General features: G+C 32.1%; 1 protein-coding gene across 6 annotated transcripts in view; it reads left to right on the top strand.

Annotated features, from left to right (window-relative positions):
• Positions 1-21,417, top strand: part of LOC139690981 (uncharacterized) — a 133,447-nt gene that overhangs the window by 99,441 nt on the left and 12,589 nt on the right. For 4 of the 6 annotated variants that reach the window (XM_071588670.1, XM_071588673.1, XM_071588672.1 and 1 more), the window contains 8 exons: positions 475-631; positions 767-972; positions 1,366-1,514; positions 4,787-4,899; positions 7,244-7,442; positions 8,362-8,571; positions 10,218-10,408; positions 12,517-12,736. In XM_071588670.1, coding sequence (XP_071444771.1) covers positions 475-631; positions 767-972; positions 1,366-1,514; positions 4,787-4,899; positions 7,244-7,442; positions 8,362-8,571; positions 10,218-10,408; positions 12,517-12,736 — 1,445 coding nt within the window. Of the gene's footprint in view, positions 1-474; positions 632-766; positions 973-1,365; positions 1,515-4,786; positions 4,900-7,243; positions 7,443-8,361; positions 8,572-10,217; positions 10,409-12,516; positions 12,737-18,459; positions 18,593-20,940; positions 20,981-21,417 lie in introns of all 6 variants that reach the window. The other 2 variants (XR_011701547.1, XM_071588674.1) reach the window with 2 other exon arrangements.

Genomic DNA, 21,417 nt, shown 5'->3' on the forward strand with positions numbered 1-21,417 from the left:
AAGGTTGCATGATCTTTCACAATGGGTACTCCTCCCTATAACTATTGATTAACAGAAGGGGTATGCACTCATGGTGTATAATGCCCTCTCATCAATGTGTGTTATTGTTTTCATTCTGTAAGTTTCTGATGTAATATTTCCACATTGCCTAACCTGCAACCAGAATAATGAAAACCCTTAGATGAATATACCACTATCTATGAGCATTCAATCGGAAAAAAAACATGTTCATTGTGTATCTAAAAGCTGTTGGCTAATGTTATCAATTCCCAGTTGACTCATTATAATTATTCACCATAGTCTAATTGTATTCCATTTCTTCAAATTTGCCATGAAAAATAAAATATATTCCTAAGCTCTCTTAGCAATATGAACCCAAAAAATTTCTTTTTATCAATATGTTCTCATTGAATGCAGTTGTGCCATTGGCTTTGTAACACATTGTGGTGTAACATTATTTCTCTCTAATTTCAGGTTTTATTGGTAAAGGACTCACTAGACATGTAAATAGAGTTTGGAATTACATGTTAAAAGGTCTGATTGGAACTCTAACCATTATGGTTGTCTTCCCCCTCTTGTGCCTTGTAACGAGCATTGGCAGTCTAGTCATTGCATTAGTGGCATTTCTTTGGTAAGGAATTCTTTTGAATAATTTATTTCATAAAAAAATCATGATTAACATAATTTTGTATTTTTTAATTTTGTTTGTGTGTTTATTGTATGATTTCTTTCATTGTGTTATTTTTGAAATAAATAACACATCAAGGATGCCCCTGGTGACATTAGGCCTTCATCTTTTTATGGCTCTGGCCTATGATTTTGATTGTCCTGATCCAGACCATCGTAATCGATATCTTGTTGTATTGGAAGCTATTATTTGGGACTTTGGAGTACAAGGAATATTGCAACCAATTGCTGCTTCCTTCATAGCATTTATTGCTTGCCCTCTTCTGTCTCTTGTCATTCTTATTGGTGAGTAATTTTAAAAAGCATTTCATTTATTTTTACTCTTGATAATTCTTTTGATTTTTTAAGTATTTATTTATGTTGAAATTAAATATCAAATTATGTTCAGTGAATTATTGAATTATTCCGATATCAGTTTTATTATATTTTTATTGCAGAGCATTTCTTATTGCAAGCTTACCAAAAACATTAGCTTTGCAGTAAGTTATCAGTGAATTAGTTGCTAACATCATGATGGTGTTGATTAGTAATTAGTAGATAGGCTCACTGGGAAGCCTTACATTTTCTAATTCAGATTGCATTTCTTATAAATATCTCAAAATATCTCATTTTTATGATTAGCTTCACTACATGCTCCCTATAGAAAGAGTGGTTATTAATATTTTTGATTGTTTTCAGTTGGTTTGGTCCGATTTACTCTTCGAATGATTTGGGATTTCCTGATGTTTCATGTTGTCATCAAGAAACGGGGCAGAGTACCTGCAAGTGATAGTTTTGTAGTGAAGAGGATAGCTGGTCCTGGATTAGCCTCCAACTACTTTTATCAGGTTAGAACATCAAAGCTAACAAAATCAGATTGTATAAATATTCAATTCAATTTCTTTTATTTGCTATCCGTTTCAAAGAGCTGACACAGGTTGTAGAAATGATACTGTGACCAAATGTTACTCACTACATATCTCACTCTTCCCCTTAACTTCATCCATCCTATGCAAAATTCATAACTCCTTACCCTTCCCCCTATTCTTATATTCCTTGCTGTCCAATTGCTTGACTGAAGAGGGTTGCTCGGCCACTGAAATATTCAAACTTAATGTGAGTGCCATATTATTTGTCTACTTTCCAAATGTCACTGGCAACATTGCCATTCACAGTCTTTTTGGGTTAGAGTTTAAATTATTAAAATAATATAACAAAATTAAAAAGAATGAAAAGGGTGAATAAAATATTTCTGCCTCGTGAAGTACCTTGCCAAAATAATCACCTTCAAGAGCAGTAGCTAAAGTCAAGAAAGAACAGCATGGATCTTATATTACAGGAATCAACAGGTACTATACACCAAAAGTTCTCCCAAAGGCCTGTAGTATCATCCCATAACTCAAAGAGTTTTGATTTTAACTTCCATGTATAAATAGTAATAAAATCTGAACTATGAAATAAGATTTGAAAACTGAGATTCTTGTTAATCTGATGTCAGTGTGGAATATGAAGAACATTCAACCGTCATTGTGTATCTTCAAGATTCAAGGAAAAAGTTTAACGACAGCCTGTAAAATAATTAATGTAAAAACTTGAAAAGTTTACATTAATAAAAATGAGGGGCAATCACATGAAAACCGGAAACCCACTGCAACATGACTGTGGAATGATTTTATTCAAAAGTAATAACCAAAAGGGTTGGTACTTTAATCCTACTGGGAGATGAGACAATCAATTCCAGTTTTGTAGAAAGAGATAGGTCACTGACAGATCAAAAACCTCTCTGTGCTGCCACAACAACCCTGTGCTGATGGATTCACAATCCACTCCTACACTTCCTCATCCAAATGAAACCAACATCCATGAATGTATTTCTTAAGGTCACCAAAGACGTGAAAATTACATGGTGAAATATCCAGGCTGTACAGAGGATGTTGAAGTGTTTCCCAACCAAATCACTGAAGCATAGCCTTCATCAGATTGGCAGTATGAGGGTGAGCATCATCACACTACAGGCTGATTCCATCCGACAGCATTCCGGGGCATTTTGACTCTATGCACATCACAGTTCCTACAAAGTGTCTTCATAACACTTTGCATTGATTGTGGTTCCATGCTCGAGGAAGTTGACAAGCAGAAGGATGCTGACCTGAACACGAATTCCTTCCTTTGTGATTCGTCGGTTTTCCTGGATAAGGCCATCAGTCCATCTTATCACATCAGGGATAATGGCTTGATGGGCCTGGGCATGCAGCATCTTGCAATGATGTGCACCCTTCTTTGAATCTCCTATGCCACTCGTAAACACTCAGACATGCAGTGTTCACCATACACAGCAGACATCCAACGATGAATTTCACGTACTCCAGCATCCTGAGCTACTAGAAAACAAATCACACGTCTCTGCTCTTCTTTGCTTGCCTCCATTTCTACAGTTGGACGAACACACCAGACCAGTCTACGTGCCGACAAGGACATGACCCAACAACTGTGTGTGCTTGTGAGTTGTCACTATGCAGTTCTCCTACCACAGCAATGGCAGTATTGACACGTAGTAACAGTGTTGCCACCTTTCACGCGGACCCTGTGTTTTGGTGGGTGTTCGGTTTTCATTTGACTGCCCCTTTCAATAGATAAGGTTAAACAATGTGAATACTTTGGACTGATGTAGCAAATACTTCAGCTAAGCAAAGTCAAAAAAATAAGGCAATGCAATAAAAATCTCAATCAAACAAGCTCTCTTGTTATTTTCTACTTGATATTGATCTAGTCCAGGCTAAGTTTCTCAGTAGATAAATTCCTGGTAATACCCAAGTATTTGGTTTACTAGGTCTCAACATTCTCACTAATCATGTGCCAAAATGTTGACTTATATAATATGTTAAAGAAAACTTGAAGGAAAATTTGTGAAAAAATAAGATTTGTCATGTGTTCAATCATGTTTGTGAGTTGTTCTTTTGAGAGGAAAACTGGAGTTTTGGGTAATGAAAACTTTTGACATTTAATGGAAAGGTGACCAATTATGAATTTAGACCATTTGCATCTCAAATCTGACAGCTACAACTACTGTGTCAGGTGATCATCTTCAATTTTGATGTTTAGTTACCTCTATTTAATAAAATAATTATTCATTAAGTATTTTGGGGAATTTTTTTACTAATTTATAAAATTTTGAATACTTTAAAAAAATGTATGATTCATGAAAGGTGCATGGAAAGTAAAATTTGAAATTTCAATTCCTTATAAACTATTAGTGCCAGAGACTTTAATCTTTTTTTGGCTGAAAGCTCTTGCAATGCATCTTATTTCAATTATTATAAAAAGATTAAAATATTCCTTTAAGACTGAGCAAAAAATTAGTTTTATTGACTGAAAATTTTCATTTATTTCAAATTTTCATATTTTGTAAAATATTTAAAGAGGGATTGAATCATTCAAACAGCTTTGCCATAATGTACATGCTTGTTTATTCCTATTGATAATTTTATATCTGACCTGTGATCTATGCAATTCCTGTAAAATGATGATCATCAAGTTGCTAAACATGAAGGAACTGGTAATGCTAGATTTTGCCTGAAAACGTTTCTATGAATTTTGCAAGTGTCTAATATTTTAAATTTATCTAGCATTACTTATTTTTTATATAAATACATATGTTATAACTTTATTAATAAAATTGTAAACATAACTGTTATTCTTTTAGCAAAATAAAATTACTATAGGTCTACTAAAATTGCCAGTGATGGTCATGAATGAGTTTTATGATTCTGCATTGGTTATATACTATACACTCTAAGGCAACATTGATTCAATGTATCCAGTCTGTGTAAGTCAGTTTTTGCACTGACATGCACCTTTTTTATTATGGCCAAAGTACATAGAATGCAAAATGAAATTTGGACATTTTGCTAATAGTAACTCAGGATTTCCAGTCAATATAAGATCGGCACTGGAATATCTGTTATAGCAATACCATTTCTTTGTAACATATTATGTATAGGATTGTGGGAAACTACTTGAAGTATCCAATTTTATAGCTTCTTTGAGGAATTCTAATGTGTGCTGTCTTCTTACATGTATGTATGTTTTAGCAAAAATAATTTTTGATCTTTTTTGCCAGATTAAACCAGAGCAAGCTCTTGCTGCTTTTGAGGCTAAGATGGAGTTAGATGAGCTGGCAGCTTTTCAGCATGAAATGGAACAAACAATTCTCAGACCCCAGAAAGAATTTAGGTGAGTGCAATTAAATTGGTACCTTTTGCATTAGGGCGTGGAAGCAGAACTGTTTCATTTAATTTTCTCTGACCAAAATAAGTAATTGAATACTATTTTATTTGCTATTATTAAACATAAATCTTAATCCAGCATATTTTTCTCGAGATATTATCTTGTTTAGCTTTCTTTTGGCTAAATTTGGTTCAATGGAGATTCAGGAAACAAACTCTGAGTTGAATTTGATTCATTTAATGAGAAAAGAAGACAGTTGTTACACGGTGGTACTATATTTAATCATGTTGAACTGACAGCAGCAGAAGAAAAACCACAAAAGAGGACGAAAATCATGAATGTCCTATCAAGTAGAAAATGACCTTTTGGCTGCAAGTGAGTTGATCTAAAATCATCTTCCCATCTCCCAACTTTGAATTGATTTCAAAGTGTGTTACCAAATCATACCACATGTGAAGGAAATTCAAAGTGCCAACCAAGGGCATATTTAGCGGCACCATCTTCCTTTTGTTTTTAGCATAATGGCAATAGAAACTTAACATCTCAAAGTGAATTCCTGCATTGATTGAAGGTTAAGTTCTTTGGAATTTTGCAGTCTAGTGAAATGACATGATTAAAAAAGCATGTTAAAAGTTAAAATACATTGTCAGTGAGCTCCAAGCTTTTCAGTTGTACTCTCAGTGTATTTGTTGTTATTCAAGGACAGAAAACTTCCTGAAATGCCAGGGTAGATGATGTCTTTCCTGTAAATTTTTCTGGTTCTTGAAATTGAAATTAAAACTCTTAGCTTTTCCCCGTATAAACTTTTCTTTGTGGAAAAGCTAAGAGTTGTAATTTCAAGTTCAATGTGAAGATTTTCTACCAAGTGATGCCAGAAACTGTTTTATTTTACTGTACTGGTTCATCTCTATACTCAGCTGTTGATAATAATATTTCTGCTATATTGCACGCAGGAGCTATACTTAAGATTTCATTGTTTACTTAAAATGATGACTATTTGCATAGTAAATGCATGGTGAGAATAATTTAACCAGATTATAAAAGGAGTACATCAAGTTCCAAGCACATTAAATAGATCATTGACCTAGGACATAAAATGAAGAACTGGAAAATTGGTGATTGGAGAAGTGATGCATTTTTTAAGCTACAAAAATGTGAACAACATTGCCCTGTAATAATAGTATAATTGATCTCTTTACAGAACATGTTGAGTGGGTTGAAAAGTATAAGGATATACAATATTCCTGTTTCATATGATTTTGTTTTTGAAGGTTTTTATTGCTGCATGCTTAATGCCATGAAAGAAATATGGTGGAGAGATCATTGTGAGGTATTGGAGAGTTCACTGAGGGAAGGTGGTCTGTATAGGAAGGTGGGGAACACCTCTAGGACCTCTAGGATTAAGAATAACAAATATATTCACAGTATCAAAAATTCTATTGGAAGGGTATTAAAGTAGAAGAGACTCAGGCAAGATGGAAAGGTTATGTTAAAGAACTATAAGGTAATTGAAATGCAATGAAATAATTGACTTTGTAATTCCACACACTTAATTTAAAAACACGACCCAGGTTTCGACGTTGAACGTCATCATCAGACCTGATGATGACGTTCAACGTCGAAACCTGGGTCATGTTTTTAAATAAAGTGTGTGGAATTACAAAGTCAGTTATTTCATTACATTTCAATATGCTATGCAATTTCCACAAAGTTACGCCTGAGACAACAAACTATAAGGTAAATTTATTTGACCATATGGGGTAGCCATAGAAAGAGAATACGGCAGTCAATGAGGGTAGTGTAGGTCCAAGAGTACTTAATGACAAAATTGAAAAGGCATTAAATAAATGAAAGCATAAATGGCATCTTTACATTTTTTTCCTTGAAGCCCAAAAATATTCCAAAGTTCATGATGTTCACTCTCTCTTGTCTAGTATATATGCTTGTATTATTATTATCATCATTTATTGTATATTGAAAGTGTAAGGTGGAATAAATAGCAAATGTCAGGCAGTTTTATGAATATGGTGATACCATATCTGTTGTGCTGAAATGTGTAGAATAGGCTTCACCATTGGAAAATCTCTGCATTTATTCAGCAAACTTTCAAAACCTAAATATTTTTGGCCATTTTGTTTCAGTTTATATGAATACTTCTTTTTGTTAATTGATTTTTCATTTTTCAAATAAATAACTTCCTCTAAATCACTGAAAGAGATAATTAAGTACCTTGCATACTGATATGATCACCATTAATTTCTACCATTTTTCTTATTCTCTGGATCCTGTACTTGTCCTCCTTTTGGGTGTCTCCCCTCATGAATTTTCTAATTGAGATTACTTTCTACAGTCATTTTGTAGATTCTTGCTTCAAGCCTTTTTCTGCTAGTCTGTCATCAAAAGAAGGCCCTTACCGTGTCCTCGAGAAAGAAGCTCAAGACTTGACTTTATCTCTACATGAAAAGTTAGAAAAAAGACGTAGAGATTTACAGACAGGACTTGGTGTTGGAGTTCGTTCAAGAATAAAACTTACTGCAAGGGATCTCAAAGTAAGTATAATTTAAGCCAATCATAATCATATTATGATCAATTGTTTGTCATTACCCAGCAAGTTAGTTTAACTTAACTGACCTGTATTTCAGTTTCTTAAACATAAATGGTCCTGATGCAATTAGCCTTATAACTTGGTCCATTTGTATAATTAAATATATTACCTCAGTTATGTTCTTCCACCAAGAACCCCCAAGCCTCAATGCACAGCTCACTTAAATACTGACAGGATGTTCGAAAAGGTTTTTCAATAAGTTGTGAATCCACCGTGCTTAACATGTCCAATACATTTTGGGTACCTGTCTGGGTGGTTTATTTGTTTTCTTAGGGTGTATTCGAAGAGAGTTTCTATGGCATGTATAGAATTATTCAGGTCTTGATTCAGTCTGTGGAATTGTAGATCAATAGATATTTCTAGTGACTGTTATCATTCTGTAATAGAAATGAATGAAACAATTAAAGTGTTATTTAATACTTTTTGTTGAAAATACATTTATAATCTGTTTGGTGTCATAAAAAATTAAGTTTTCAAATAAAACAATGAGATTTCACAGAGTTGATTCTGAAATAAGCAAATGTAACAAATTTAGTAGTCAAAATATTATTTTTTAATTTCTCTTGTTCAATTATTGCTTCCAGATTATGTAATAGCTACTCTATTTTTTAATTGAAGGAAATTTGAGGTAAAACACCAGCTATTAAGTGATTGAATATAGTAGATTGATCAACTTGAATTTCTTTATAAAAGCTATTGATGGCTGTTTTTGTGATATTTTTGCTGGTATCATTATAAGTTCGTGATATACATATATATATACCTTTAAAACTTATACTTGTACACTCTACCTTTGTTAATATTTCGGGTAGCCATAGAAGTTATTTTATGTACCCAATCACTTTCCTACTTTATTTTTTTAGATTGCTATACAGCAAGCAGCTCTGATTTTAGAGAGATTCCACCCAACTCATATCATGAAAAGGTTACCAGTAGATGAAGAGGAGTTTTGGGAGAACAAAGGATTATCTCCCAATGATTGGGCAGGTCTTGCTGGTCTCATGTATTCAGAGATATTTAGTCTGGACTTCTTGACACCTCTTGATGATTCAGACACTAAGTTTAGACTTGAGGTAATGTATAATCAGCAGCATTTGTGTAGGTGATTGCTTTTCAAAACATGAACAAATAAAGTGTTGTCATATATGAGTTAAAATTTGCATAAGTTGAGCTTTTAGTGTATTAAATATTTTTTTCCTAAAAATCTTCCCTAAAGTAAAGAACAACATTTTTATTGGGGAGATAAAATAAGTAGAAAAAATTACCTTTCAAGAAAGAAAACTCAAGAGAAGTAGACTTGTAGAGTGTAATTTATTATACAGTAGAATATCTTTGTTTTGAATTTCACAGGATGAAATGATTGGACTTTTGTATACGTGAGTTTAAAAAAATGCATTTAAAAAAATCTTATAATTAATTCTCTATCTGGATACCCTAGAATCACAATGACATTTTGTTTGTCCTTAGAGAAACATAGAAATATGATCTGGGAATTTATTAGTTCAATATTTTATGCTATATTACGGTGGAAGCACTTTCAGTCCCAAGCATTTAGAGAATAGATAAAAAGGGATTCATAACCATATATGTGAATCAGGTAGCAGTGGGCTTTGATTCTGTGCAGTAATCCAAATCATGGGAACTAATAAATTTAGAACAAATTTGTAAACAGCATCTTTTTTGGGGTGCTTTTTTACCCTATAGTATGGAATTTTGCTCTAAATAGTGTTTGAGTGTTCATGGTGCTCTGATGGCTGTAGTAATTGCGTTCCACAAAAATGCATGTACGAAATATATGTGGAATGAAGTTTAACAGTTTAGGAATGAACAGAATTTGCTGTAATTTATTGCAGAAATTACTATAGAAGTTAGTATAAACAGGTGTTTTAATCTGAAAAGTTAAGTATTCAATTCTTACTACATTTAGATCCTTGAGAATCCTCTAATATTTTTTTTCAAAGTAAAGAAAGGTCTTCGAACAGAAGAGTTTTCTAACCTCAAAGCGTTTTTAATATCATGGGCAAATTTATTTTCTAAGCTATAAAATTAAAGGGACTCAATCCTATATTAATGTAGTTGGTAATTAGTTATTCCATTTCCCCTTGTGCATGCACAATGAGGAGATATGGCAATGCTCTAGGATGATCACTTTAAAGTCACTAGGTGAATGGGATAGCTACTCTTAAATTTTGTAGCGCAAATGGTGTTTCTATGTGATTGGTCATTTGGTGGTATCAAAATTATGAGGATTTACTATAATGAGTATGTACTTTACCTAATATTATGATGAAGGCATTTATTACCAGTTGGTTTGGTATTGATCAGTGCCAAGAGAGGGTGATTTGTTTTTAAGTTCACATTGGAATAATGACATAAAGTTTCCCTGAAATATCACCCAGTAATTCCTTTAAGTCCCAATAAATTTTTGAAGTTGGAACTCATTGAATGACATGAAAGTTTTAGTTATCACTTATCTGGCTTTCAAGTAGTTGATTAAAATGTATAAAATTCTCAACAATTTTTATAATGATGTAATTCTTTATGATGGCTGAATCTTAAGACTGATGACAATAAGTGATTATTTTTCTTCTTTAAAGCTAATTAAGGTATTAATAGGTAATGTAGTTACTCTGCAAAGGGATCTTATCTAGTTTCATTAATTGTGTAGATAAATCATTAGTACCCACCAATCCTCAAGAGTTATCTTTTATTCATGCAGCCCCATCAAGTTGACTTATCTCGGTACACTGAACTAGTAAGGGAGGCGGAATTGGATGGTGCTCCTGATCTTCTTGGTCCTGTATATGCTCCCCGTGGTAATATTCAGGTGCATTCACCTTACCTTGAAGTAGCAGCATTTAACCCACGGTCTCGTCTTTCAGCGACAGGTCATAAAATTGAGAAAAGAGGGTAAGGTCATTATCCACTAAGTTTTATTTGGTTTGTTGAAGTTTCTTATTATATAATTTGTTTTTGGGATTTAATTGATAATACTTTTTTACATTTGTCATTAACTTTTAATTGGATTACAATAGTATACATACTTCCATAATTGAGTATTCATATTTCGTGCTACATTTCAAGTGCTAATAATTCGCTAAGGATGGTTTATAATTGCAATGTTGGCTTAAAATTGAGTGGCCTAGGCATGCTCGGCTTTTCATCAGATTTCCCAGGGGCCGGAACACCATTGTTTTAATCTTAAATATTTGGAAATTTATTGAAAAATATTGTTATTTTCAGGTAAAAAATGTATTAATTCTGTAATTAATGTGAAATTTAAATTATTTGTCAATCTTACTCTTCGACTTAATGAAAACAAAATTCCAATGTTTAAAATATTATCTGTACAATGATCGAAAACATGACACTCAGGGCATGTGGGAACCCTGATTAAAAGCCAGAAAGCTTGCCTCCACTTTGAAAACAATGATGTATTTCATTTTTGAACCATACAAATGGTAAATTAGAGATATATGCTTGGATGTACTAATAATTTTTCTACTCAGAAATATAGATATCCATCAGATGCACTCTACTGATTATAATTGCTTCCATTTAATATTACCTACAATTTAATTTCAACCATGATCAATGGTTGGCAATCCAGAGACAGGCATAATACAGCTATTCACTCGGTTGTTTCTCTCAATCAGCTTGAGTCTTCTTCTCATATTCATATTATTCCATTCACATCCTTCTTATGTGTTATTTATATATCATCTAAGGCCATCAATGTAATTCATTCTATTAACTTTTCCCACCACAATTGTCTTCAAAAATTCTGAATTGCATTCCCTCTTGATAAGTGTAAACGAAGACATTTCTGTTTTGATTAGTATGATTAATCCTTGGATTAGATTCAGGCTTAAGTAGTTTTTTTTAGCATTGGTGTCAATTATTGCTAAAATATAGTTGTATTACTTGCTTGAAGCACAAGAATAAATTTTAGTCCATTTAAAATGATGGAATCAGAGCTATAAAGTCTCGTTTAGACTCCAATACGAGTTTCCCCCTTTGAAATCAAGAATAAAATGCATATATGGCATAACATCATTAAGATGAAGAAGATACAAAATGGCCTGCAATTTTTTTTATTTCGAATAGGTTTTTAAATAATTCTACCGTAATCACACTGGGTGTGTTTTTTTAAATAGTTTTAAAAAACTCCAAATATCACTATTGCATAAACTTTGACTTCCATGAGAATCGATGTAAATTATCAGGTAAATAATTGGTATGAGCAAAGGGACTTGACTGATAGACATGCCTTATTTGACTCAGTGATGGAAGTGGAATTGGTCCCCATTAACTGCAGTGTGAGGCGGTATGAGTGCATATGAATCTCTAGGTAAATCAAAGCAGGGCATTATATTCTGTTTGGCTTATCTCTCTCAGTATTTTGGTCTTCTTAAAGAATGATTGATGGTGAGTATAAGCATATAATTGAGCAAGTGGATAATTGCAAATATGAAAAACCTATGTGTATAGCTGTTAATATTAATTTTTTAAATATAGTGGATATAAGCTACATCTGAATTTTCCAGTTTTTTGCCCCTGAATTCTCCCTCTTTCTCCCTCTTTGAGAAGAGAACTCCATCTGGAAGTGTGTCCAAATTCATTAGATAGCACTGCCTACAAATTAGCACACAGCTGTCAGAGGAAGAACCAACAAGGCTTTTTGGATTTCCATCTTGATGCTTTCTTGTAATGCTACATTTTTGTCGTACTTGTTATATTTCCAAAGCAGGATGTCAAATATGCAACTGTTAAGAGGAGTTCTAGAATTAGGGGCAGATAATAAAAATAAACTACATATGATTGCCAAGCGAGAATATTATTTTATTTATACAATAGTGAATGTCATTAACTCTGTCTTCTACATTCAGTCATTGAAAATTAAGAAATTCCAATGACTAATAGAAAAAATCCAAATTTGCCATGCCCACTTGAATTTGGCAACAGCTCCAGTGTTTTTAATTAATTGTTATGATAATAGATTTGATATTTTATTCCAGGCATTCATGGCAGCCATGGAAGCGAAAAAGCCTGCCATATAGTGGAGAGAAACTTCTGATACCCCTTCCTGTTCCTCATCCTGCTCACATCACTGTAAGCATTCATAATCGGGATGGTGAGGAGCCAATACCACTTGATTCAGAGTTGTGTCAGAGCATCCTCAAAGCTGTGGAAGATTACCACCACCATCAGCACCAGTCGAACAGCCATCTCTCAGGGGTATAAAAATATTAAATTTTATTCATTAATTATTTTTTAATTAAAGAAATTATCATTGAATTCTTGCATGCACCATTTTTGATGCTAGAGATATCATATGGCCTTCTCTACACTTAACTTACGACCACAGCTATCTCAACTGGGACTGTTTATCACAAAGACGAGATGAAGGGCTATTCATTCATTGCTTAAAATTTTGTTTCTTAAAGGCCCAGATCTAAGAGTCAAAATTCCATTTCATGAGTGTTTCTATGGTTGTAATAAAGTATGTATTTCACAGTACTAATTAAAAGCATGTAATATGAGAATATTTTTCAATAATTTTTCGAGTGATGTCAAAAGCCCAGTGGGACTATAAAGAAATCAATAGCAGCATTTATATGTACTGTATTTTCTCCTATATCAACTAGAATCTTCTGCATTTTGTTTTTACCCCACTAGCACTTAAATGGTGACTGATTATGAATTTGATGGTTTGAGGCTCTACTTTGTGAAAATTCATGATCACTGAATTAATAAATTTGGTATTTTTAACACAAAAAACTTTGTTGTGATACTACCGGTAGTATTATAATAAAATTTTTTGTTTAAAAAATATCTAGTTAATTTATTCCGTGGGGACTGACTATTTAGTTTCTTAAACTGCAATGCATGTGAACGAAAATGAGGTACCATAAAACAAGAATTTAAAAGCAAGTGGTAACTATGATTAAAAGTGACCCAGCAAGTATAAATTTAGACACTCTTAATTGGTTTTCATAAGAGAAAATCTATGAAAAAAGTTTGAAACCCTTAGAAACATGGAATAAAAGCAATCATTCTTTCATCTCAGTGATGTTGCCTGAGATGGCACTGAGGGAAGTTAAAAGAGGTGACTCATTGCAACAGGCACTGAGGGAAGGTAAAACCAATCATTTAATGATACAAAAGGATTTGTATTGTATGTACTTAAAGAAATCTATTTACTCCTTAGAGATAGCCAATACAGACCCCAAATACCTCCCCATTCTTTCTTATTTCCCCAATGCTGAAGTAAAATTCAAGCTTAAGTCTGTTTTTACATATTATTGAAAACAAAGTGAACATTTTATTTTTGTATATGCCCTTGTTGTTGAGAGCTTTATCGTTTTCCCCTGGAATACCCAATGATGTAAAATGACATCACATAATATGCTTAATCAGATGCTCCTAGATATGTATTTTGAGATGGGAAAAATGGCAATTTAGTTCTAACAGCCTCACTGAATGTTAAATTATTCATGCTGGTGAATGTAAGGGAGTATTATTTTATCACTCGATGACCTTAATTGGATGAAGTCGTGCACAGTCTTGAAGATAGATTGGTTATTCAAAGTAAGTATTATATTTTGCTGTGGTTAGATTTTACGTTTAATCACGTATCTTGTATTTGTTTTTAAGGTATTACATAGCATTAATATTGTAGGCATGCTGTGTTATTATGGCCAATATTTTGAGAAATTTTAAGAAATTTGTTCATGCCGTTATGCCTTAAATTAAACAAAAAAATATATATATAAATACTACCGATATGTGTTTTTGTCTTAAGCCAATACTTATAATATGAGATCTATTGTTTTAAGAATACCTTATTTTTAAGTGTTATCAAATATTTATTACATCTATATTTATTTTTAGTTAGAGATAGCGATACAGAGTTATATAATTTTTTATGAAGGGAATTCACACCAAAGGAAGTTTTATAGATTCTTGCAGTTGGTAATGACTTGGACTACAGAGAAATTTGCATTTAACCACTAGATAATATTCTTGTATTTGAAAAAGATTTAGGTTGCAGGTACGGTTCATCTACTGATTACAATCTCAGAAGCTGGTGACTAAAAGCAAGTGCTGAGGTACTACTGGGCACTTCTCAGTGTTTTGCTACACAACAGCAGTGAAGGTGCAGTTTTGCAAATAGATTTTACCATGTTAGAAAGGGGTATTTAAGACTTCCTGATAATTGGTGTACCAATGATAAAGAAGTGGAGTGCTTATTGTTACCCATTTCAGAATACTGTGAATTTACACAAAAATCCCCGAATTTTTTTGTAGAATGAGGCCCTTAACTTTCTAATTGTAAGGCTCATACCGATATTGGTGTAACTAAGGTCAATTTTACATTTGCTTGCTTACTATTAATCACAGCTAACAAAAGTGAAGGTAAACTAGACACATACAGAGGAAATTGATTTTTTTTGTTATTTTAATCTTTTATGACCACAGAGAATGAAAGATGCAGATGTAAGGAAAATTCTGATCAAAATATGGATAGAAATTACTTCATTTAAATAATGAAGTATGTATGTTGTGTTGACAACATCGAACATAATTTTAATGAAAATTTGTTTCAGTTTTAGCCTAATGGAGCACCTAAGATAACTTAAAAATATATATTTAAAGCCTAAACCAAAAATGCAGCCAGGGCATTAATACCCATTTACAGTAGGCATATGTATAAATTATTTTTAAAGGGAGGTCGATTGGATTTGGATATCAAATGTAGTGTCTGAACACTTAAAAGGGCTGCCTTATTAAATTTAGCAACCGCTGATAATTTTGAAATGTGAAATTGGAAAGGCATTCGCCACTATTTGTGGTGACTATCTCATTAAGAATTAGCATCTTCAGAAAGGCCAAGGAAGAAAATCCACCTCACAAAGGAGTCATTACGATTGGAGATAATGGCCAGAATTATTTTATCCCATTGGTAAATGCAATAGGATGCAGCAAAAGATGATATTGTGATGCAAATGATTGTTTTATAAAAGGAGGAGAATATAGCATATACATGATTTGTTTGCATGCCTTATTTTGTAAAATTACATTTCATAAATCAACTTTTGAGCGAGTTCTATTAAGAAATCATGAAACAATTGTGGGTCATTATTTAATATGTATAATATTTGGTAGATGACCCATAGGTTAATTTGCAAGCATGAGTTAAGTGTGACTCTGTAATGGTTCATTTGTGTCATGTTGATCTTCTCAGAATTGATCAAAATAAACCATTCAAATAATTATGCAATGACCTTTATATACCTTAGTAAAATAAGTAATTGGTACATTTTAAAGTAAAATAAACTTTTAAATTAGAGCAGATGCCTGAAATTGACCACTCTTCTTCTTGCAGTATTTCACTCTTTCTTTTTCCTACCTTCCACACCTATACACTGTTTTTATTACAATAACTTTGCATCAAATTCATTTACTCCATCCGCTGCAATGTAATAACTACTAAGGCATGACTGATTCCATATTGAAAATTTTCACCTAATTCTTAAATTTGTGTATGAAAAATAATTTATAATTCTCCTATTTTTATTTTATTTTCATTATTATCCAGAGGCCATGCAATGGTTGTATGGATATATATTGCCGGGATAAAAATACTTAAGAGTACATAAACATAATAAAAACAGAATATTACAAAAGACTTTGTAGATAGTTACACTTTCTGTACGACCATCAAGAATTCATCAACAGTGTAGTAATGCTCACCAGCAAAAATTGTCAGTTACATGAATGTTGTCACTACTACTTATACCATATGGCTGGATATCCCCATTTACATGGAGCTGATGAAGACTGTTTTCATAAGAATAACTATTCAATATGAATACTCATGAATTACAGTTAATTAGTTGAAGTCTAAAGGGGATATCCCTGGGCATTGCAAACATAATTTAGGTAGTATTTTTTAATTTTAATACTTTTTGTAGCTGGCTCCCTAAAGGTTACCAGATTTTTCCATGGAATCGGGTGGTTTTATTTTTCAAAATATTTTTATTATTCATTTATTAGTGCAGAAATAGGGTAAAGCACATGAAGAATGGCAATACAGTTGAATTTTAGACAAGGTAACAAGAAATAATGTGTTATAGATGTTAATAATACCAATGGCAGCTGTTTCAACTGAAAAATTGAGTGTATAATGATGAAGTTGGATTTGCTTATTTACATTAATTTTTTCTGGCATAGTAGTTTGGCATGCAGGAATGTTTGCATGTTTAGCAAATTTTCTAGTGTAACTCTAATCAATTGATTTATGACTGATGCACTTCAAAGTCAACATTGAAGAAGTTTTTCACACCCCTATTAGCCAACAGTCTCATAACTGCTATGACACCAAGTTTTTGACTCACCTTTCTGAAACAAAACTAATCTTCCCCTAACTAATTATTTTCTCTTACTTGCCATTTTTTTATTTAATTATGAAATTATACTTGGTTGTGGTTAATGGTAGTACAGTACTTGAATTCTACTTATTTTCTCTTTTTGGAATGGAATTAATATTGATTTATGCCTGGCCAAAATCAATCTTAAAGTTAAAAACTTTTAATTATAAACCATGAAAAACATCTTTTCCACTACCACCTAAATTCTCAAGTTATTCCATTGGGTTGTTATCTATGCTTACTTCCCTTTTTATCTTCACTTCTCCTTGTGTCATCCTATGAAGTATTCTGAACTAAAGCTACCTTCATTGAAATCAAATTCTCTTTTTATGTCTAAACTTACTGGACTAATAATATCTTTGCCATCATGTTCTTCTTTATATTCTCTTCAACTTGCCAAGTTCCTTCACATAGGTATTTAATGTTTTACATGTACTCACCCTTGCTTGTGAATGAAAAGTATGATTTTATAAAACTTCTATTGTGTCAATTCTAAGTTGAATAAACTGAATCTGGACTTAAATTTTTTGAAAAATTTTCGTTGCACATGGTAGGCTATACTATTTTCCATGAATTGGAGGAATAAATGTCCTGTCATAAACACTTGATTAATATCAACATAAAAGCAACAGCTTTGTAAATACCATTTCATAGATACAAAATCATACATATACTAACCAACCCATGTGATTGTAATCAAATGACATTTAATATTAATTATGTTTAGGCATTTTGGTCCTCAAGTACATTCACGGAAGAGGAAAGATATTATAAAATAGAAAATATTTTTACTATATTTTTTGCATATACAAAAATACACAACTTATCTCTTTTAATACAGAATTTGGTGGTATAATGCAATCTTCGAGTATTTTTCTTGTTCATTTTCTTTTTTGTTGTCACTTAACAATTCTTCCAAGAGTCTTAATTATTTAAAAACCAACCTTATTGACATAATCACTTTTCAGGAATCTTATATTTTTAAAAAAGCAAATGACTGAACAAGGAAGCTCATCATTTGTGACGGATTTTAATCCTAAGGTTTTCTTGTTTAACCCCCAATTTTTCTGCACATGAGTGTGCAGAAATTTTGATGAGTCAAAACCATTGGGTATTTTTATCAAGTAAAATAATATCAAACAATAAAAAATTTTCCTTAGCAAATCATGGAATTATTATTGGATATTTTCAGCAAATTTGGCAAGTAGGATGACTATATTAGTAAGCATTGATAACTCTTAGTATTCTTTTGTACTCTCCTCAGGTAAATAATGTAAATATCTGCTTTCAATTTTCTATCTTATTTTACTTTATGTATCATGTTTTGATGTTTAAGAATATTACAAATTATTTATCTGTTATTATCCTGTTTCTATTTCCTTCATCTAATGGGACAAGATATTTTTTCCCAAATCCACAGTTCTTGCAGTAGAACTACAAACATTGGCTAGTTCACTTTGCCAACATTTCTATATTCTTAAACCAAATTCATATTTTTATTTTAACTGAAAATTGATTTTCTTTTAGGTTGTCATCAGTTTTTCCTTGGACTCTCCTATTGATTAATATTATCAATATTTTTGAGACACATGATATGAGCTACAAGTTCTTAGCTCCTTGCATTCGTCAGTCTAACTATCATGCTTCTCAAGGTCATCAGGTAATGTTCCATCTCCATAGCTCTTATTTCGCTACAGATGAAGTATCTTACGTTGCTACTGTCCCTTGCTTTTTTTTACAGTTATTTCAATTGTACTTCCCGGAATTTCATGTGCTCATAGTATTTATTTTTCACTATTTCTCTTGCTTATGTATCATGTTCATTGAGTGATATTTGCAATTTGTCTTCATCTGCTTTGCTGCTGCCCTATCAAATTGGTTGCCACAGTTGATAAAATGCTTGTTGTTAAACTTGAAAGTCATCAGCTCAAATCTCACCTAGGGCATGGATAAATGTTGTCTAGTTAAGCATTTCTTTGGATGAATCTTCGTACAATATGTTCTCAGCTGTTGCAGAGCTGTAAATGCCATTCCTAAACAGTCTTATCTTCGAGATGTTTGGCATGTTTTGTATTATATTGGCACATAATCCACCTTTCTCTTTAATTATTCTTTACAATCTTTACGCTCTTCTTGGGTTTTTTATATTCTTTTCATTATTTTTGTGTAGGGGGTGTTCAGCTGATCTTCCAATTCCTTTTGCTTTATGGAAGTTTTAATTCAATCACTTCTCTTCTATGAATTCTTTTTTGTTGAAGTCCTTCCTTTTATTTGTCATCCATCAACTTTTGTAACTTTATGTCATTCTTAGTTTGTTTTGCTCGTTGAATTTTATTATATCAGAGATATTTTTTCCATGGAGAATTATTGTAAACTATTCATTGAGTTATTATTAAACTAACCTGTTTCTTATGCTGGTACCCAACTGAAATATGTGACCAGTAAGTGTCAGTCTTTTTTTTAAAGAATTTGGAAGTAAAGTGAAACTTAGAGGTGGTGCTTTCGTATGAGTTTTAGTGCTCCAGCAGTATGCCAATATCAAAATATTAATTGTAATAAAATTTAGAAAATCAGTTTTTATAGTTTCATGTTTGGACATTAAAATTGTGTTAATAACGTATTTAGTTGCTGAACTAGTTATCCAGGGCACATTATCCAGGAAGATTAGTAATTGAAGTTCTATTACCAAATTTCAAAATGATATTAGGTACTTTCAGCTATACAGGAACAGTTGGAACTTTTGTCAGAAAATTGTGAAAATGAGTGCCTAGTAATTTTTCCAATGTGTATGTTGAAGGTTCAAAATGACCACTTATAGAAGGGTTTGGCTAAAAAAGTACTGTACTGTATTTTTCTTTTGAATATGTTAGCTTGAGCTTTCTTCTCAAATTCTATTCAGTATTTGGGCATAATATTTGTCACTTTCCTACTGTAGTTGCGAAACCTTTTTTCATTCATGACTATATTGGATGGATTTCAATGAAGTTTGATAGAAAAATCTTATGCCTACACCAAAATCAACTTGAATAAAGAAAAATAATGATTCATCTTGTTTAAATGGAGAATTGAGTGATTACCAGTCAAATTGAAGGACATTTAGATAATACTATATCACGATAGCTGGGTACATTTTTTGTACCTTAACTAAATGAGCTTTCCTGAAATCAACTTTTGGATGGAACCCTGATTCTTAAATCATTAAATTGAACCAAAGACTGAATAATTTAAATGATTTTTTAGAATCAAACAGTATTATCAGGAAAAGAAGTTACCCATCAAAACAAAGAGATAAAAAGGCATGGTGTTATCAGTGAAAGCAATTTTGTCCTATAACTCATCACATTCTTGCTTAAAAAAAAAAATATATATATATATATATATATATATATATATATATATATATATATATATATATATATATATATAATGATAAATTTCTTTTGATAAAATATGTTTTTGTAATTCCACTCAGAAATATACAGATGGCTCCAACAGTGCACAGTTTTTTTGTGTCATGCTGTTTTGAAGACAACTTTTCAAACTATGAAGACTCCTAAAAGATCGATCCCCTTTCCAGTAAGAACTTGGTGCATCTAGCCTCTGCATTCCTTCCACATTGTTCAATATATCCCTAGAGACAAGTAAATTCTTTATTTTATTTACTATAAAATTATTGTAGGCTTGTATTTTTATGTCTTTTATTTTATATTAGGGTAATACTACTTTCAAATTGCGTGCTTAAAAAGCTTTCTACCTTATCACTTTCATCCTCAGGATTCACAAATAAATATGAATCAATTTTATAGCAGTAAAATATGTTAAATGTTATCAAAAAATAAGCAATGCACTTACCACCTCTCTGGTGGTAAGGTGCATTGCTTATTTTTAATCTAATTTTAAGCTTAATTGTGGCTGCTGTTAAATAATGTCAGATTTAGGGTATTTTCTCATTGTTGTAATTCAATGTCTCTCCCATCCTGTTATCAACAACTGCTCAATGGTATCCAGTTTCATCAGTCCTTCCGCATCAAATCTTCCCCTGAAACTAGTAAGCATAGTATCAATTACAGAAAATTACTCTAATGTAATGAGTGTCAGCATCTGGAATATGTACTATTGAGGGATTAGTGAATTTCTTATGGGTTTTTTGGTAGATATATTGAAATCAGAACCTAATCCTCTAATTTCTTTATTGCTTCACCAAATATTGCTTTCAAGGTTTTTAAAATCCTGAAGTCATTCATTTGCATGGATTTTAATTTGCTAGCAAATGTAAATCCAGAAGGAATTTAATTTCCACCCTTGGAGGATCTGATAAGCATTTTGAAATGCATCATCAAATGATGGCTCATTATTAGACCAAAATAGATTTAGCCTGCTTTAAACAATTTTAACCAGTCAACTGATGTCTTCTTTTCTTGCTATTTTATCTCTTCCAAATGAACTAAAATGTCTCTTTAGTCATTTCCTACTTTATAAATGACA

This window comes from Hetaerina americana, unplaced genomic scaffold, assembly GCF_022747635.1.
Source record: "Hetaerina americana unplaced genomic scaffold, ioHetAmer1.1.p SCAF_3, whole genome shotgun sequence".
Classification (NCBI taxonomy): Eukaryota; Metazoa; Arthropoda; class Insecta; order Odonata; family Calopterygidae; genus Hetaerina; species Hetaerina americana.